The sequence below is a fragment of the Pithys albifrons genome, chromosome 33 (assembly GCF_047495875.1).
Source record: "Pithys albifrons albifrons isolate INPA30051 chromosome 33, PitAlb_v1, whole genome shotgun sequence".
Lineage (NCBI taxonomy): Eukaryota > Metazoa > Chordata > Aves > Passeriformes > Thamnophilidae > Pithys > Pithys albifrons.
Genome location: NC_092490.1, coordinates 1,122,027 through 1,141,663, shown reverse-complemented (window position 1 = coordinate 1,141,663; position 19,637 = coordinate 1,122,027). Strand labels below are relative to the sequence as shown.

Here is a 19,637-nt window from a genome sequence, read left to right as displayed (position 1 = left end):
AAGTGGATGAAACACATCCACATTGGGAACTGCCCTGCAAGTGCTTGGAATATGGAAAGAGATTTCAGAGCAGCTCACACCTCCTCAAGCATCAGTGGACAAAGTGGTTAAAACTTGATAACCAAAATTCCTTGTGAGCCCTGTTTAGCAGAGACCTGCTGACCCACGTTGCAGGTGATCCATGCTGGGCACTGAGCTGCTGACCCACATTCCAGGTGATCCATGCTGGGCACAGACCAGCTGACCCACATTCTGGGTGTTCCATTCTGGGCAGTGCATTGGGTTTGCATGGCCAGGTTTGGTTAGTGTGGGGGGTTCAGGGGTGGGATCTGTGAGGAGCTGCCAGAAGCTTTTCCCGTGCCCAGCACCTGACCCGAGCCCTGAAGGTGAGGATGATCCAAGTTCTTTTAATCCACCCCATGGGGAAGATTAGATTTACTTTATCAATGTATCTGTAGATGTAGGGTTTAGAACAGTTCTGTGTGCATGGAAAGTAGGTTCGGAGCAGTTTTGGTTCCTGTCTGTAGTGATATAAAAGACTAAAAATCCCACTTTCCTTCCCTGGCTCCAAGCCCACCCTGTCCCCTCCAGCGGGTGGGTGTTCCCCCCTCTGCTCTTTGGTGATTCCTTTCCCCATGGGTAGGAAAGCACCCACTGCTTTTGCAGCTGGAGAGTGTTGGAGCCATGAACCATCAACATTCCAGTCTCTGCCAGCTTTGCACCCCAAAAGCTGAGAAGGGTCGATCTCTCTCCTCAAAGCAGCCCAATCCCACAGAAAATGGCTCAATCCCACCCTAAAATTATTATTCTTCTTATTTTCCCTATGAAATTCTGGGGCAGCCAGAGCCAAACCTCAGCTCTCAGCAGGCTGAGGCTTGGTCTTGCACTTCTGCCTTTGCTCAGCCAGAACATTTTCAGTGTTTAATGAGTTTTTACCTTCCCTCACAGGAGGGAGGACACTGAACCCAGAAAACTAGTATGAAAAATTTAGAAAACACTGAAAAAAAGAAATACCTTTTGCTCACCGATATCCTTTTCATGTACTTCTCTTCTGCTTTCCTATAATCGATGTTATCCACAACAGCAATTCTGTAGGTGATGGCCTAAAAAAAGCATCTAATTGAATGAGAATCATTCCATAAAACTAAATCAAAAATGGGGGATTTGAAACTCTCTCAGATGAGCACAGTTTAGGAAAAGGGCTCCTCAGTCACTTAGAAATCTTGGCTAATGCTGCTCATTGTGTACCTGAAAATTTGAAATAAGAAATTAAAAACTGTCTTATAAGTCCTAGTTCAGCAGGTGGGACCAGTTTATCCCTGTGTGGATGATCAAAGCTGTGTATTCCACACCCTCTCTTCATTTCCCAAAAACTCTTAACAATGGAGCATTTGCAGCAGCTGCCCAGGGCACAGCTGACCCCTCAGGCTGGGAGCTGGGTGTGAAAGACATCTGTGAGATAAGAGCTGGGATAACTCCCCTGCAGGGAGTCGTTAGCACCTTGACACCCAGCCTGAGGGGGCGTGGCTGCTAATGGGCCATCAAGGGTTCCAAAGTACCCCCTGACTCCCAGAGTTAATCACCCATTATGTGACTCCCCGCCCAGGGGGAGGGACTGGCTGCTCCCTGGGGTACATATCCTGGGGGAAGACCTCAGGGGACATTCGTTGGATTGAGAGGAGGACCAACACCTCGATAGGAGAAGACCACCACCTTCAACCAGTCTGTGACCACCACTCTCCATCAGACTGCAACTGTCAGCTGCACCAACAGGTTTGCCCCTTTGGACTTTTCCTTTGGACTTGGGAGAGACACACAGGGTCCAGCACAGGGGCTAAGAAACCCCTTTGTGCTTGTGCCCCAGGAGGCTGGGTTATACTCTAGGGCTTTTGTGGGTTAAACCCAATTTTTCACTTTGTGTCATTGCATTTCTTGTAATACTTTCATCAAATTGTAACTCTGACTTATAATCTCCTTTGTGTTGTGTTCATTTCTCCTGCCAGTTTCCCTTTAAACCAGCACAGCTCCCCACTTGGAGCTTCCAACACCCTCTGGAAGGATCTGAGCTGTGACCACCACTGGGACAGGACCACAGACACCACTGGGTGAGGACCACTGCCTTGACTGCCTGTCCCAGCAGCACAGCCTGACTGCAGTGCTGACTCTCAAGGTTCCTGCCAGGGTTTTGGGTGTGGGGAAGGTGAATCCTATGGAAGGGGGGCCATTCTGTCTCTGTGCTGTGGCCACGTGTGTTTTATGGGAGGGGGAGGCTGGGCACTAACTTGACTGGACAGAGTGGGCTGGGCTTGGGAAGTTTCTCCTCCTGAGTTTGTTTAGCCTAGTTCATGAGTTGTTTTCAGTATTTCTTTGGTAAAGAAGATGTGTTTCTCCACTTTCTCTGCATTGCAGAAACCTGAGTAGGGAATCCTGGGCAGGAGACTTCTCTCCACGGTGACTCCCTCTTGCAAATTATCTCAAACTGAGACACTGGTGTCTTTCTAGAGATAGATTTGAGAGTAGGAACCCCCAACCAATATGCTAAGATGTTGTTTTTTTACCCCAGAACAGGATTTCTCCTTTCCAAACATTGAAAGGATGCAGAAGGAGGCTGCGAGCAAGATGAGAATGCCCCGGGAGCCCCAGGCAGGTGAGGAGGAAGTCAGTGCCCCTTTGCCCCTCTCTCTTGTGCTGCATCTTCCAGCCCAGCATGGCCCCGGCTGCAGGACAACCTTGCTGCCAACGCCGTCCTGCCAGGGCCGGGTTTGGGGGGATGTCCTTGGCCTTCCCTGTGGGCCGGAGGCAAATGCCCTGAGTGTCCTTGTTCCTTCCTGCCCCAGGCCCCGAGCTGAGCACGGAGAGCACGGAGGACAAATCCCCCAGGCAGAACTTCACAGCAGAGGCTGTTTTGAACAGTGCCACGGTGCAGGAAGTCTCTGGGGGGGGAAAGTCACGGGGATCCCACAGGAAGAGGAGATCCAAGCCGAGCAAAGAGACATCCGAGGAGGAAACACCCAACGTGTCCGGGGAAGGCAGTCAAAGATTGAGCCAGAGCTCTGACCTGGTGGTGCAGCAGCAACTTCAGAGAAGGGAGAAGCGCTACAAGTGCTTGGAATGTGAGAAGAGCTTCAGCCAGAGCTCACATCTGATTCGTCATCAGCACATCCACACTGGGGAACAGCCTTATACATGTGAGGAATGTGGGAAGAGCTTCAATCAGAGCTCCACCCTTAAGCAACACAAGAAGATCCACACTGGGGAATATCCCTACGAGTGTTCTGAGTGTGGGAAGCGGTGTCGGACCAGCTCCAATCTTCTTGTTCATCAGCGCACACACACGGGGGAGAGGCCCTTCTGCTGCACCGACTGCGGAAAGAGATTCACCCAGAATTCCAACCTCCTTATTCACCGGCTTATCCACACCGGAGAGAGGCCTTACCAATGTAGGGAGTGTGGGAAAGGCTTTAGACAGAACTCTGAGCTTGTCATCCACCAGATGATCCACACTGGGGAGAGGCCCTACGAGTGTTCCGAGTGTGGGAAGAGGTTTCAGACAAGCTCACTTCTCCTCAGGCATCAGCGCATACACACCGGGGAGAGGCCTTTCCACTGCACCGACTGCGGGAAGAGATTTAACCAGAACTCCAGCCTCATCACCCACCGGCGTATCCACACTGGAGAGCGGCCATACAAGTGTGACGAGTGTGGGAAGAGCTTCACCACCAGCTCTAACTTGACCAAACACCAACGCACTCACCAGTAAGGGAAGCCCTGTGCGTGCCCCAAATATGGGAAGAGCTTTGTCTGCTGCTCCAACACCATCACCCATCTCCAGAGCCACGTTTTGAACAGAACTCATGAACCATATTCCCAGTGATTCACGTTAGGAACACACCTGGCTGGTGTTTACCTCATCCTCCTGGTTCTCTGTGGGCACTTGAATTTACACAGGGGGAGGAACATCCATGGTGTCATGGGTTTAGTTAGGCCCAGATTTAGGCTTTCTTTTCTAGTGCAGACCTTGGACAATCAGCTGACTTGAACCAGGTCAGGCCAGTTGACTTCTACAGACCAATGATATTGCCTACCATATTCTGACGTCATCTCAGATAGAAAAAGAGAGGGACGAGGGGTCTTTCTGCTGGATGAGCAAAGACTTCGGGTGAAGGTCAGAGCTCCTGGGGAGAGACCAAGGCCCTCCAGCATTTTATTATCTTTTCTGGGGAAGTAGAATTTTTTTCCTATTTCTCTTGCTACCTTTTATTCTTAGTGTGTAGTTTGTATTTTATTTGGGTTTTTCTTTTTCTCTCTATTCTGTTTAATATACCAAAATCTACTGAACTATGGTCTGTTGTTTGTTTGTTGGGGTTTTTTTGGGGTGGGAGGAGGGTGTGGGAGGAGGAGGGACTTTTCCTCTGAAATGCTTAATTGGCATTTTGCTAAGTCAGAACCATCCCACGTGGGGACAGAGACTGATGTGTGAAATTCCTTGGGAAGGGGGATTTGCTTACTTTTGAACATAAAAATCTCCCCTGCTCTCACTTAGTTCTTCCGGTTGCCAAAAGCAATCCTGAATGGGGTTTGAGATATTTTCCAAACTAAATAATTCTATAACTCTTATTCTCTAAAGGCCACCCAACCCAACCCCATATACATTCACATGATTCTTTTTTCTTTTTTTAAATTTATTTTATCCATCTTCAAAACTTAAAATCACGGGAAATTGTGGTTAAAATAAAGAAATCTAACAAAGACATCTAAATTTCCACCATTTTCCTGGGAATTAGGACAGGAATTTGGGGTTCAAAGGGATATTCAGGAAGATTTCAGGGTTCTGTGGGGATTTGGTTTTTTTTCCTCAAAACTGGAGGTGTCCAGACCGACTGACATTTCTCCATCATTTTGCAGTCCAGTATCTGAGAGGGATTGATCTGTCAGCTCATAACACCTCAATCCCACCCCAAAATGGCTCCATGCCAACTTGAAATGACTCAATCCCATCCCCAAATGGTTTAATCCAATTTGAACTCACCTGGGGAGAGTCAGCAGCAGGAGAAGGGGTGCTACAAACCCAGGAAAATGGGGTAAAATTGGGAGGGCTTGGATGCAAATTGGGAGGGTTGGGATGGGACTTGGAGGGGAATGGGATGGGATTTGGGAAACATGAGATGGGGTGTGTGGAAAAACTGAGGGAGTTTCTGTGGTGCCCTCCTGTCCTGAGGAGGGTAATGTGAGGGAGTGTGGGGGACATGTGACATCAGCACTTGGAGTGGGAACCCACAGAGAGGGACACAGGGAGCTCTTTCTGAGGGGATCCTGCTGCTTTGCAGCAGTTCAGGGGCCTTTAAATATCTTTTGAGGGTTTTGCTTCTTTTTTTCTTGGGCTAAGTTGACCCTCTTGCAATCAGGGGCATGAGATGACTCTATTGACGGAAAAATCCTGCTGTTTTACATCTTGTTTTAGTGGTTCTAAATGGCTCCTCAGAGTTCCTCCCCCCGTCCCCCCTCATTCTGGGGGTTGCAGTGGCCCCCTGTCTCCACTGGTGCCTGAGGGGGGTTATAATCCCCAATTCTGCAGTGTTGGAAGTGGCTTGTTGGGGACCCACATTCCTTTACAAGTTACCTGTAGGAGGGTGTCTCCCCTTCCTCCAGACCTGCTGGGCTGAGGCTGGGACCCCTCCCCACACAGGGAGCATCCACAGTATTTTGGGAGGGTATGGGAGTCACTGCGCACTGGGATCAGCCCAGCTGGTGTCACAGAATGCCAGAATGTGATGAGTGGGAAGGGACCCACAAGGATCATGGAGTCCAAACCTCAGCCCTGCACAGGCCCATCCCCAAGAGTCACACCCTGTGCCCCAGAGCATCATCCAAACACTCCTGAAGCTCTGGCAGCCTTGGAGCTGTGCCCACTGCCCTGGGGAGCCTGTTCAGTGCCCACCGCCCTCTGGGGGAAAAACCTCTTTGGAAGGTCCAACCTGACCCTGCCCTGACACAACTTCAGGCCATTCCCTGGGTGCTGTCCCTGGTCCCCACAGAGCAGAGATCAGTGCCTGCCCCTCCTCTGCTCCTGCCCAGGAAGTTGTACCTGCAATGAGTTTTCCCCTCAGTCTCCTCTTGTGCATCTCAACATACCAAGTGCCCTCAGCTGCTCCTCACACACTGCCACTACAGGCTCTTGCCCATCTTAGTTGCCTCCCTTTGATACTCTCCAATGGCTCAATCTCTTCCATCTGTTTTGGTGCCCCAAAGTGCCCCAATATTGCAAGGGATATAAATGCCAGGCCTGAGGGTTCTCAGGGGTCATTGTGACACAGGAGGGCCTCATGGATCCCAGGGGACACTGTGACACTGCAGGGAGTTCGAGAACCTAGAGGACATTGTGACACTTCAGGGCCACCTGGAACCCAGGGCACATTGTGACACTTCAAGGCCCAAAGCACACTTTGACACTGCAGGGCCCAGGGCACACTGTCACACACACACAACCAGCCAGCCCTGCCTGGCGCTCGGCAGCAGCACAGAGGACACTGCCCACCCCTGGCACCCCTGGCGCCACAGGAGGAGCCCCATTGGCCTCTCTGTTTCCAGCAGCAAAGACAGACACAACCCTGGCACAAGGGGCAGCTGCGGCTGCTCCTCACTGTGCCCAGCAGGGCACACACACGCACCCCCCGGCACAGCAGGAGGCAAATCTAGGTGCTCGTGAGCCAGAACAGGGCAAACCCCTGTGCCCCCCCAGGCCTGCACAGCTCCCTCTGTCCCGCCATCACCACGAGCAGCTGCCCTGCACCTCTGGGGCTGCTCCCTGTCACTTCTCATCCTAAAACTGAGGTCAGGACTCTAGCAGATCCCTTCTCTGCTCCCACTCATGATGATGGTAAATGCCCTGTGGGGTGGGTGCAGCAATGGCAGCAGAAGAACTGGCAGCGCAGGGGCAAACCCATCTGGGCTGCTGTTTTGTGGCAAAGGTATCAGTGGCAGGGTGGAGCACGTGCTGTGAAGGTGTGTCCCGGGGATGGTCCTGTACCCGAGTCAGGCCCCTGAAGTACAGCAGAACAACCAGCAGGTGGGCCAGGCTGCTGGCATTGAAGGGGCTCAGGTACTTTGGCATTGGCAGCACAAGGGGGGATTATTTCTGGCTCCCTGGGCCCAGTACACCTCGGGCCATCAAGGCAGAGATGGAACATATGGATGGGCTTGTGATTGAGGGGTGGGCTTAGCCATGGGCACTGTTGCACAGGGTATCCATGAATGTGAAATGTGCTGCAGTTACACAGGCCAAGCAGGTGGAGTCTCTCTGGGATGGAGAAGAATGTCTGGAATAGAAACAAGGGGAGTCCTGGAAGACTGTGGTGCTGTGCTGGTTTAAATGTAAACGAGCAGGAGAAATGAACCCAGCTCAGGAAGGAGTATAAGTCAGAGTTACAATTTAATAAAAAATACTACAATAAATACAATGACAGAAAGAGAAACTGCTTTTAACCCACCAACCCCAGAAGTGCAACCCAGGGCCCTGGGACACAAACACAAAGGGGTTTTGTTTCCCCCTATGCTGAGCCCACGTGGTTCCCTTGAGTCCAAATCAAAAGGAGGTAAAAAACCTGTTGGTGCAGATGATGGTTGTAGTCTGATGAAGAGTGGTGGCCTTCTCCTGTGAAGGTTCTGTTCCTCCTTTCGGTCTCATGAGTTGTTACCCAAGCTCTTCAAACCCCAAGATTACGTACCCTCTGGCCCAGCAGGGAGCACCCAGTCCCTCCCCCAGGGTGGGGAGTCTCACAATGGGTGATTAACTCTGGGAGTCAGGGGGTATTTTGGAACCCTTGATGGCCCATTAGCAGCCACGCCCCCTCAGGCTGGGTGTCAAGGTGCTAACGACTCCCTGCAGGGGAGTTATCCCAGCTCTTATCTCACAGATGTCTTTCACACCCAGCTCCCAGCCTGAGGGGTCAGCTGTGCCCTGGGCAGCTGCTGCAAATGCTCCATTGTGAACAGTTTTTGGGAAACAAATAGAGAGTGTGGAATACGCAGCTTTGATCATCCACACAGGGATAAACTGGTCCTAACTGCTATACGAGGACATGTAGGATGAGTTTTTATTATTTATTTAAGGATTTCAGGCACACAATGAGCAGCATCAGCCAAGTTTTCTAAGTGACTGAGGAGCCCTTTTCCTAAACTGTGCTCATCTGAGAGAGTTTAAAATCCCTCCTTTTTGGTTTACTTTTATGGAATGGTTCTCATTCAATTAGAAGGTTTTTCTAGGCCATCACCTACAGAATTGCTGTTGTGGATAACATCAATTATAGTAAAGCAGAAGAGAAGTAAATGCAAAGGACATCTGTGAGCAAAAGATATTTCTTTTTTTTTCAGTTTTCTCTGGATTTTTATACTAATTTTCTGTATTTGTGGAAGGGTTCAGTGTCCTCCCTCCTGTGAGGGAAGGTAAACACTCATTAAACACTGAAAATATTCTGTCTGAGCAAAGCAGAAGTGCAAGACCAAACCTCAGCCTGCTGAGAGCTGAGGTTTTGCACTGGCTGACCCAGAATTTCATAGAGAAAATAAGAACAATAATAATTTTAAGGTGGGATTGAGCCATTTTCAGTGGGATTGGGCTGCTTTGAGGAGAGAGATCGACCCTTCTCAGCTTTTGGGGTGCAAAGATACGAGAGACTGGAATGTTGATTGTTCAGGGCTCCAACACTCTCCAGCTGCAAAACCAGTGGGTGCTTTGCTACCCATGGGCAAAGGAACCACCCAGGAGCAGAGGGGAACACCAACCCCTGGAAGGGACAGGCTGGCCTTGGAGCCAGGGAAGGAAAGTGGGATTTTTATGCTTTTATTTCACTACAGACAAGAACCAAAACTGCTCCAAACCTACTTTCCATGCACACAAAACTGTTCTAAACCCTACATCTACAGATACATTGATAAAGTAAATTTAATCTTCCCTATGGGGTGGATTAAAAAGAACTTGTTTCACCCTCACCTTCATGGGTCAGGTCAGGTGCTGGACACGGGAGAAGCTTCTGGCAGCTGCTCGAAACTCCTAACCGTGGAGTCCCTCTACTAACAAGATCTGGCCACACAAACCCGATGCACTGCCCAGCATGATTCAGCCAGAACGTGGGTCTGCAGGTCTGTGCCCAGCATGGATCACCTGGAACATGGGTCAGCAGGTCTGTGCCCAGCATGGATGTCCTGGAACGTGGGTCAGCAGGTCTGTGCCCAGCATGGATGTCCTGGAACGTGGGTCAGCAGGTCTGTGCCCAGCATGGATGTCCTGGAACGTGGGTCAGCAGGTCTGTGCCCAGCATGGATCACCTGGAACATGGGTCAGCAGGTCTGTGCCTAGCTTGGATGTCCTGGAACGTGGGTCAGCAGGTCTGTGCCCAGGATGGAGCACCTGGAATGTGGGTCACCAGGTCTCTGCTAAATGGGGCTCACAAGGAATTTTGGTTATCAAGCCTTTACCCACGTTGTCCACTGATGCTTGAGGAGATGTGACCTGCTCTGAAACCTCTTTCCATATTCCAAGCACTTTCAGGGAAGTTCCCAGTGTGGATGTGTTTCATCCGGTTAAATACTGCAGAGAAAATAACACAACACTTTAGGTTCAAATATTTTCCACAAACAAAATTAAAACTTTTCCAAGTTAGTTGGTTAGACCAAAACCTGTTTCGGTTTTTTCTTTTTGTTTTTGATTTTCTTTGGGGTTTTTTTCTCTCTTTTTTTTTTTCTGATTGCTAAGAGGTACATAGAGAGATACAAAAAGGTTGGGGAAAAGCCAAGGTTACTTTTAGAAGCAAAGAAACTACTTACCACCAGAAGCTACTTTTTTTGCTGAGATACCCTCTGGGGGAAAACAGTTTCCACCTTTTTTTTTTCCTTCTCTTTCTCTGGCACATGTGGAAGATATCTCTGGCCCCAAGAGGCTTGGAATTCTGCTCTTGGATATGAAGAGTTGTTTCTCAGAAGAAGCTTTTTTTAAGCCTTCTGGGATGAGCAAAATCTGGTCCTCATGAGGAGATGAGAGAGGGGGATGTAGGGAGAAATTTTCCATTATGGTAACCGGTTTGCTCTCTTTCCTTTTCCCTCTCTGAATTCTCAAGGTGCCTTCTCTGAGTTTTCATACTGTTCCAAAAGGTTTCTACGTGATTTTTGGCAGGCAGCTACGAGCCCAACAGCAGGAACCTTTATGGCAGGCAGGCTCCAGCAGGATGCTCTGGCAGGAAGTTTGTTTGGGAGCTTTTAGCAAAATGTTGACAGAAAACCTTTCAATAGGATGTTTTTGGCAGAGAAACCGTGGAGGAACATTGTTCCTTGGAATTGTGTATTATGTGAGTGTCACAGGGGACACACAGGAGTCCCCACTGATCCATCCTGGGGCTGGTTCTGCTCCTTCCAACCTCGCCTCCTTCCCGCGGGGTCCCCCCAGGTCTGTTTCCCACTGCCCCCTAATGAATTGAACTGGTAAGAACTGGGACGCTTTACTGGGAAAAGTGGAATCAGGTGGTGTTAGACTAAAAGCAGGAGCTGTGGGGACATGCAACCCCTCCAAAATCAGCACAGGGATTGGGGTGGATAGTTCATGCTGGGCCCGAGGCCACAGAGAGGGGCTGCGGCTGCTCATGGCTCAGGATCTCTGTGGGGAGAGAACAGGGGGTGACACTGAGGTGGGGGATCCCCTGGGAGGGCACACATGGGGGTAGGGACAGGACCCCCAGGAACCCCCTCCCTTTTTGGGACAGGTAGAAGCTGAGCCCCAGCACCAGGACGAAGAAGACCAACATGAAGCCCCCAAACCCTGTCACTGTCTTGCCGCAGGCAGCACGTGACAGCTCTGGGAGGTCTGGAGACTTCTCACTGAGTCTCCAGGACATCCCCAAACCCCCTGCCCTTTGCCCTCAACTCACCCAGGACCACCTTGAACCTTCTTCCACCCCCTTCAAGATCCCATTCCCCGCCCCCACATCCCAACTAGGATGATCCAATCTCATTCCCAGCAACCCAAGGGTTCCCGCAGAATCCTTCCAATTCTTCTCCGTCCTACAAGGACTCCCCAAAGCCATTCCCAATCTGTTCATAGCAAACCCTGGCTCCTTCATATTTCACCTCCAATTGCTCCCTTGACCCTTCAAAACCCATTCCAGTATGCCAAGTCTCCGAAACCCCCTTCCAAGTAATCCCCCAAGGCCCCCAAATCCCTCCCAGTTGATCCCACAGCTTCCCATACCCCCCTCCATGACTCTCTAAACCTCTTCTGGACTTGTCCATTCCCTCCCCAAAACCCCCTGAATTACCACCAGGCTCCCCAAACTGCCTGCCAGTTTCCCAAGGCTTCCCCAACCCCCTCCCCAATTAGTCCCAGGATCCCCAGCCTCCCTCCAAGTTGCCAGGCCATACCCCAGTCCCAGGTGAGGGGGTGCTCCAGGCTGATGTGCCCCACCCAGCAGGTGAAGGTGATCCTTCCTGGGGTGGATTTCCAGCATCACCAGCAGCTGGTGGGTCTAGTCCTTATTGGGGACCCTGTTGGTGGCCACCAAGAGCTCTGAGAGATCCTGCCCACCCTGGAACCACCTCACCTGTACCTGAGAAGGGTAGAAATCCATCCTGGAGCAGAGCAGGGGCCTGGGCGGACTGGGAGCTCTACAGAATCAGTGAGGTGGAAAAGGTGTTGGGCACTGGGAGAGAGGCAAGGAGGCTGCAGGGACACTCAGAAGGACTGGGAATGGTCTGGGAAGGGTTGGGAGAGGCACTGAGAGAGACAGGGGACATGGGGTGACACATGAGGCTCCCTATTCCTTATTCATTCCTGGGGACTGTTCTATCCCCCTTTCCCAAAACCAGACCTGCCAATCTCTGCTGTTTGGGCAGGATCGTGCCCCACGGTGGGGCTCCTGGGTCAAGAGGAGGAAGGAGAAAAACAGGTTTGGTCCCCAAGATTGTGTCAGGAGGTTCAACAGTCTGGGGGGTGTGTAGTGGCCTGGCAGGTTTCTCTCTGCTTTTTGCTGTGGGGTCTGCAGGGAGCAGTTTCTCCTGCCCTGTTTGCACCCTGGTGCTGCCCCACTGCTGGGCCCCTGGGCAGGTGGATGTTTCTGACCTGAGGTGTTCTCACACACACCAGATGTGTGTGAGGGGCACTGAGGTATGTTCTCCTTCCCCAAATTCTGTGTCTTGGACATACCTGGACTTTTCCTGGAGCATCTCCTGCCAAACTGGGTCCTTGCCTGATTGCAAAAGAGCAGATACTGGGTCATTTGCAGTGGCACTTGTTGGGGGACCTGCCCTGGTCCCTGTGGCTCTGCCTGTGGGGACAGGGAGGGTGTGGGGATGTTTGCTCTTCCACGATGCCAGTCCTTGTGGTATAAATCTGTTTTTGGTACCACAGTAAACTTCTCTGATGAAGGCTGAAAAAGATTTGCAAGTTTGAAAGATTCCCAAGTAGGTTGATAGACAAGGAACAGAGCTGCATTTTGGAAGATATGAAAAAATCTTAATTTCTAGATTTATCAGTAGCAAGACAGGGCCCACCCAAGGCCTCAGGCTACATACTGGGTAATTACAGAACCCTGGGAGACACAGGAATGTTTGTGTCTCCACACTAATGACTCAGCTGTGATAACTGTGATAACTCCCCTCTGGAGAGCCATCAGCACCTTCACACCCACCCTGAGGGCTCATCTCTGCTAATGGGCCATTAGGGGCTGGAACAATAGGCAGCTCCAATAACCCAGACCATCAAAGAATCCAAACCAGTCCCATGACTTACAGGGTCAAACCACCCATTCTGAAAGTCCCCACCCTGAGTGAAGTACTGGGCATTCCCACTGGAATCTGAGCACCAAAAATCATTGGGTTTGGGGATTTCTGGTATCACTATTTCATAGAATGTATTGTTGTCCTTCCTTTAAAAATTTCTTAGTGACTCTTCTGTGCTGGGGTGGAGGTGGCCAGAGAAAATGCAGAGAAGGAAGGAGTGGATACACAGAAATCTGAAATAATCCTGTCTTTGCAAGAGTCAGACAAAAACATGGTATTTCCAGAAAAAGCAAGGATTAAGCCAAAAAGCTGCAGCAAGAGCATTGCTTGCTGCTGAGCTCCAAGACAGGCTGCAAATGGTGGCACTGCTTTGTTGCTGAGCATGGGCATGTCTGAGAGATTCAGGTGGAGCTTTGGAATGTACAGGAGAGAGGGAGAATTTTAAAGGGAGATTTGCAGGATGTAGAACCCGTTACAAAGCCTTGTAACTCAAACTTCCTGTGTTCAGGAGAGGAGCTGAGAGACAGTGAGCCAGTCTGTTGTTGTGAGAAAGAGCAAAACATCAGGTTTGCATTGACAGCTGATGATGAGGAAGGAGCAGATTGACCCTTAATTAAAGCTGAAACAGCCACTGTGTGCCAGGGTCAGCAAAGTGCTGCTAAACTGGCACCGTGTGTGGCTCCCAAGATATCAAAGCCTGGCTCTGGATCAGGGGAGATGGAAATCCAGTCACTATTAATGCAGTGGGATGCTGAGGGGCTGGAGCCACTGCCCAGATGGCACAAAGTTAAACCACTGGAGCAAAGAGAGCAGGTGTTATCTGCCCAACTGATAAGGTCAGTTCATGGCTCCAGGGTGAGGAGCTGAAGCCTCCTAAAACCCTCAAAGAAACCCAGCACAAGGGGCAGCCCTTGCTGAATTTTTACAAGTAGTCTCACTGCCTCTGAACAGGAAATTAACAGGAGGAGACCCCCTGAAATGATGGGGCAAACAACAACAGCAGTGCAGGGAGCACTGCATGGAAGAGGAGTTAAAACTCCACCTGAGAGATCCCAAGTTTATGCAGTTGAACCACCTGATTCACTAAGGAGTTGCTTTTTGGGGGAACTTTGTTTAGTTTTCTATTTCCAGGAATTCCAGCACTCCCAACTGAAGATCAAAGGAACCAGCTGGGACTGGGGGAACTACCAGCAGATGTGCAGGAGAAGGCTCACAGAGAGCAGCCAATGGGTGATGAGCATCTTTCCCTCAGGATGTGTCACCTTGTGACTGTCAGCATTTCAGACTCAAGTTGCTGCTTTAGGAGCATTATCCCAGCTTGTCATTGAATAATCAGTCTCTATTGGGCTAAAATTTCACTTTTCTTTTTATAGTTACCTGCCAACAGGTGAGATGGAGCTGTTTGGAATCAACAAAACATTTTTTTGTCCCATAATTTGTAATAATTAATATTTCTGTTGTTTATTTGAGGTTTCGATGAGCGGGATGTATTGGGAGATCAAATACTAGCAGGACTTTATGAAACAAACGTTTTTATTAATTCTTATTTTATTTTGCTAAATTATTTTTAATTTATGCTAAAAATAAAATAATGGAGTGGAATAATCTGTTAGTCTTATCTTCTGGATGGATACTTTCACATCAACCACTTGAGAACTAAAAAAACAACCCAGTTTAATTTGGGAGTTGGTACAAGTTATTTGCATGTTTGAAATCATACAAATAGGTAACAACCTTCACAGAGTTCTTCCTCAGATGTCTTCTGATTTATTATGATAATTTGTCTAAATTTTAAAGAGATTTTGACATGTGAACTAAAAGATCTTAACAGAATAAAAGAAACTATTCCATTGGAAATGGTTGAGACCCCCTTCCTAAATCAGAAGGAGTTTCAGCTTTGGGCTGCAAATGGGACATGGATAAAATACAGGAAAACCTTTTCCCAGCTCCCAAGACCTGTAACCATTTTAGGAAATACTTGCACTCTGCACCACTGACATTTCTCACTTGTGGGTGCAGCTTTGTAGAACATTAATTGGAAAGGAATGTTGTGAAGATAAATTGTGACAGAGAAGAAAATCTCAGAAAAATCGACCTGGACTCTGTTTTGGGGGACCCTCAGCACCAAGGAGACAGCAGATCCAGACCCACAGGACACCACGGGGTTCCATGGAATGGGAATACATTTCCTGTTTTAACTTTTCTCTGTCACCCTCTTTCCCTCCCCCTCTTCTTTTTCCTATTTCTTTCTATTTCTCTTCCTTTGCCTCACATTTACTCTTAAATAAAATCCACACTCTTGACTTTGGCATCTGGTCCTCTTTGCACCTTAATTTGGGCAGAGACATTTCTAATAATTTTAATAACTGGATGATAACCCCAATCAGAGCCCCTTCACAGCACAGATGGAGAGAAAGTCCCCACAGTGCACCTGAGAGGTGTGTCAGGGGAAACCGTGTGGATCAGTCCTGTCTCAAGCAAAGGCAAACCCATCTGTGGGATTGATTTTGCTCTAGGACAAAGTTGCACTTTGTGGGTAATACAGAAAAACAGGGAAACATGGTGTGTACCTGAAGAGGAACTATTTTTCGTGTACAACTGTCTGTTCCATTGTTCCTATTTGTGTATAATATTGGATAGAGAGGTGCAGAGTTAATGTGTTATTCAGGGCATACTGGGGAAAAGGGAAAAAAAAAAAAAAAAGGGAATAGAGTGGTGGATAATGTCCTGGGTGACACAAAACTTCTGGTATCCTCCTTCTCTTTTCTCTGTTCCCCAAAATGCCTGCTAATTGGGAGTGGGAGGGGAATTTGAGATTAAATAAGGGTGGTCCTGTTCTCCTGGCAGAAGAATGTGTGCCCAGGTGTGAAAGGCTGGAATGCTGATGACTCAGACAGTGCAGGTGGAGCTGATGATGTGCAAAGTGACCCCCAAGGTTCTGAGGGTGTGCACACCTGCCAGCTCAGGCTCCAGGTAGGTGTGTTTTCCTTGGCCTTGCACAGGGACTGAGCTGTGATAACTCCCCCCTGGGAGCACTGAGACAATTCCCACACATGGCCTGGAGATTTTCACCTCTGCTAACGGGCCATCATTGATCCACCCAATTTTTTTTCCCTACATCTTTTAATAACAGGATTAATAATAGGGGTAGGAGGGTGGCTAGAATTTTTTTTAAAGAATAACAAAATATTTTCTTTCCATTTGCTGCCCAGCACGGCCATGTTCTCCAAAAGTTCCTGCAGAAGGAATCACAAAAGCACCACTATTCAAGAGTTCAGGAGTCCCTACAGAAGAGCCCTCCATCTCCAGAGGTCCCTCAGAGGAAACTGTGCTCCTGTCAAAGGCACTTTGGGGCAAGAACATAATGCTGCTCTCACTGCACCAAAATAACAGCACGTCTCAATTTTGTGGTCTTCTCAGGGGTCAGGATCCAAGAAAACATAGAGTCCAGTAGATTAAAACACTGTCCTAGTTGCAGGGGCTGGGACCAGTTAGGACTATGTGGGGATAATTAGAACTGAATTCTGCCCGCTCTGTGGCATTTCTGATCAACTGTTAACAATGGATCATTTGCAGCAGCTTTCAGTTCTCTGGCCTGGCATGTCTGCCTGGGCAATGGAGCATACAAATTAATATCTGATTTCAGGAGAAGGCACTGAAACTCCGAATCTGGTTCTCAAATAGGTGAATAAACTAGGGACATCTCTCTAGGAGGGCTTGTGTCCTGCTCTGTCCATCCCAGCTGCACCTCTGGGTAGGCACTGAGGAGATGTCCCAGATCTGCCCTTGGAAGCAGCACTGCCCTGCTCTCAGCACAGCACAGACACTTGAGGGTTTATTTCTTCCAAGATTTCTTGGTGTGAACTCAATGTGAATGCAGCACCAGGAAAAGCTCAGAGCAGATAAGGAGGTGGTGAAGGAGGAGGGTAAGAAGTTGAGATGGGTGAGGCAGGGGGTAGGTGGGAGAGGTTCTTGGCTGTGGTTCTCTCTCTCCATTCTGCACACTCCCTACGCAGCAAAATTCCAAGGTGTTCTTTGGGAGTTTTTATGGAGTCCAAGAAAGCCTAGACATTGTTTCTACACATAACTTGAAAATTTCATGAAAGCAGGAAATAGTTTTCTCTCAGTTATTAGAAGAAGAGGATGGTTCTGTGAGTTCTCATCAGGCAAGAAGTTTGGCTGAATTTGCTGCCATGACTTGCAGGGAGCTTGGTGAAAGGCTTTGGCAGGTGACTGTTTGTAAGAGAATTCTGGCTTTCTGTGGATCTGCTGACAGAAAATTCTTGGATAGGATGTTTATGACAGGGGAACAATAAGGGAATAATATTTCTTACATTTCTCAGTTATTGATGTATAACAGATGAGAGGGAAAGAGGAGGCAGGGGGTTCGTGGCGTCAAAGAATGGCAATGTGGGGGTGAGGTTATGTGGGCTGGCTGGAAATGGGGGCCTGAGGGTCCCTGGTGTCAAAGAAAAGGGGGATCCAGGGCATGGGAGAGGCAGGATGGGCAGGAAAGGGGGACAGGAGGATCCTGGAGTCAGAGAAATGGGCGTCTGGGAGCTGGAGAACAGGGAATGGCCACACAGGGGGTTCCCAGAGCCCAGGAAAAGGAGGTGCAGAGGGATCCTAATAATAATAATAGGGAAGAGAAGGAGAAAACAATGGGATGGGGCTCCAAAGTGGCAATTTCCAGTGGCAGAAAAGTGGGGAGAGGGTGGGGAAGTGTCCCCAGGGAAAGGGATCACAGAACAAATCTGCTGCTCAGGGCCAGAGCAGGGACTGGGAATAAGGATTTTGGGAATTCTGGGCAGTGGGAGGGGAGTTTCCCTCCCCCTGCTGCCCATCCTGTGCTTCCCAGAGCCCAGTCACTCCCAGTATGAGCCCAGTCACCTCTAGTATGAGCCCAGCTGTTCTCACTATATCTCAGTTGCCCACAACATGATTCTAGTTGGCCCAGTATGACCGTGATCTGTCCCAACATGGTCTCAGTGCCGCCCAGTAGCACCCAGTATAGACCAAATCACTCTGACTTGTTCCCAGTTCCCCATGTGTGGTCTCAGTATTCTGCTAGCATACTCCCAGTCACTCCCACTGTGGTCCCAGTCACCCCCAGTATGGTTCCAGTGACTTCCAGTGTCTGCCAATATGGTGTCAGGATGATCCCAGTTGCCCCCAGTCTTTGCCAGGAGGAACCCAACGCTCCTGGAACACGTGGAGGACCCACCCAGAGGAAGGTCCCTCCATGTTCTGTGGCTGCAGGAAGAGCCCCGAGGAGCCGAGGGCCCCCAGAGCCACCCCAGGCAGTAGAAGGTGGTCCCACAAACCCTCCTGCTGCCCCCTCGTGTCCTCCAGCTGTGGCCCAGGTCGTCCTAGTGTTATCCCAGTTGCCTTCAACTTGGTTCCACTTGCTTCCAGTATCAGTCCAGTATCATGCCATTAGCTCCAAGTGTGCTCCCAGTTTTTTTCCAGGCATGGCCGGTATGATCCGAGTCACTCCCAGATAGTCTCATTATGATCCCAGTATGACTCCAGTGTGCATCCAGTTTCTCCCAATATTACCCCAGTTCCCCCCACATGCTTCCAGTTGCTTCCTTTTACCCCCACTATGGTTCCACTCACTCCCAGTATATCCCAGTGGAGGGGTGGCTTTATATGTTAGAGAGTCTCTTGACTCTGTTGAACTTGAGGTCAGCAGTTACAAGGTTGAGTGTCTCTGGACCAGAATCAATAGGAAGGCCATCAGGGCTGACATCCTTGTGGGTGTCTGTTACAGGCCACCCAACCAGGATGATGAAGGAGATGAATTATTCTACAAGCAGCTGGCAGATGTCTCAAAATTTCCAGCCCTTGTTATTGTAGGTGACTTGAACCCTCCAGATATCTGCTGGGAGCTCAACACAGCAGAGAAGAGGCAGTCTGGGAGATTCCTGGAGTGTATAGACAAGAATTTCCAGCTTCAGCTGGTAAATGAACCTACCAGGGGTGTGGCTCCTGGACACCTGCTGTTTACAAACAGAGAGGGGCTGGTGGGAGATGTAGTGGTCAGAGGCTGTCTGGGTACAGCGACCATGAAATAATAGAATTTTCAATACTCAGGGATGCAAGGAGGGCCATCAATAAAACCTCTATGCTGGGCATCCCGATGGCAGATTTCAGCCTGGTCAGAAGACTGGTCCAGAGCATACCCTGGGAAAAAACCCTTAAAAACCAGGGGGTACAGGAGGGATGGATGTCCTGCAAGAAGCAAGTCTTGAGTGCACAGGAACAGCCTGTCCTGGTGTGCCGAAAGGGAAGCCAATGGGGAAGACATCCATCTTGGTTGAACAGGAAGATTCTGAAGGAAATCAGTGATAAAAAGAGAGATGACTGAGTGTGGAAAAAAAGGGCTGGCTATTTAGAAAGAGTTTAGGAACATAGTTGGGTACTGTAGCAAGAAAATGAGAGACAAAAATGCGATTTGAAGTCAGTTGGGCTACTTCTGTTAGGGATGAGAAAATGCTTCTGTAAATATGTTAATAGGAAAAGGAGGGACAAGAAAAACCTCCATTCTTGGTTGGACTTGGGGGGGAACATAGTTACCAGAGATGAGGAGAAGGCTGTGGTACTTCACACCTACTTTCCCTCAGTTTTCACCAGTAAGACAGGTTATAGAGCAGATCACCCTGAGTGCAATCACACAGCACCTTCAGAATGGACAAGGGATTAGTCCCAGCCAGCATGGGTTTAGAAGGGGCAGGTCCTGTCTGACCAACCTGATCTCTTTTTATGATCAGGTGACCCACATGGTGGATGAGGGTGAGGCTGTGGATGTTTCTGTCTGGACTTCAGCAAGGCCTTTGACACTGTCTCCCATAATATAATCCTGGAAAAGCTGG

General features: G+C 49.3%; 2 protein-coding genes across 2 annotated transcripts in view; one reads left to right on the top strand and one right to left on the bottom strand.

The window, feature by feature from the left end:
* Window positions 1–19,637, top strand: part of LOC139684162 (uncharacterized) — a 1,455,962-nt gene that overhangs the window by 350,560 nt on the left and 1,085,765 nt on the right. The window contains 1 exon segment of the mRNA XM_071579763.1: window positions 3,085–3,756. Coding sequence (XP_071435864.1) covers window positions 3,085–3,756 — 672 coding nt within the window.
* Window positions 1–19,637, bottom strand: part of LOC139684161 (uncharacterized) — a 1,434,678-nt gene that overhangs the window by 390,708 nt on the left and 1,024,333 nt on the right.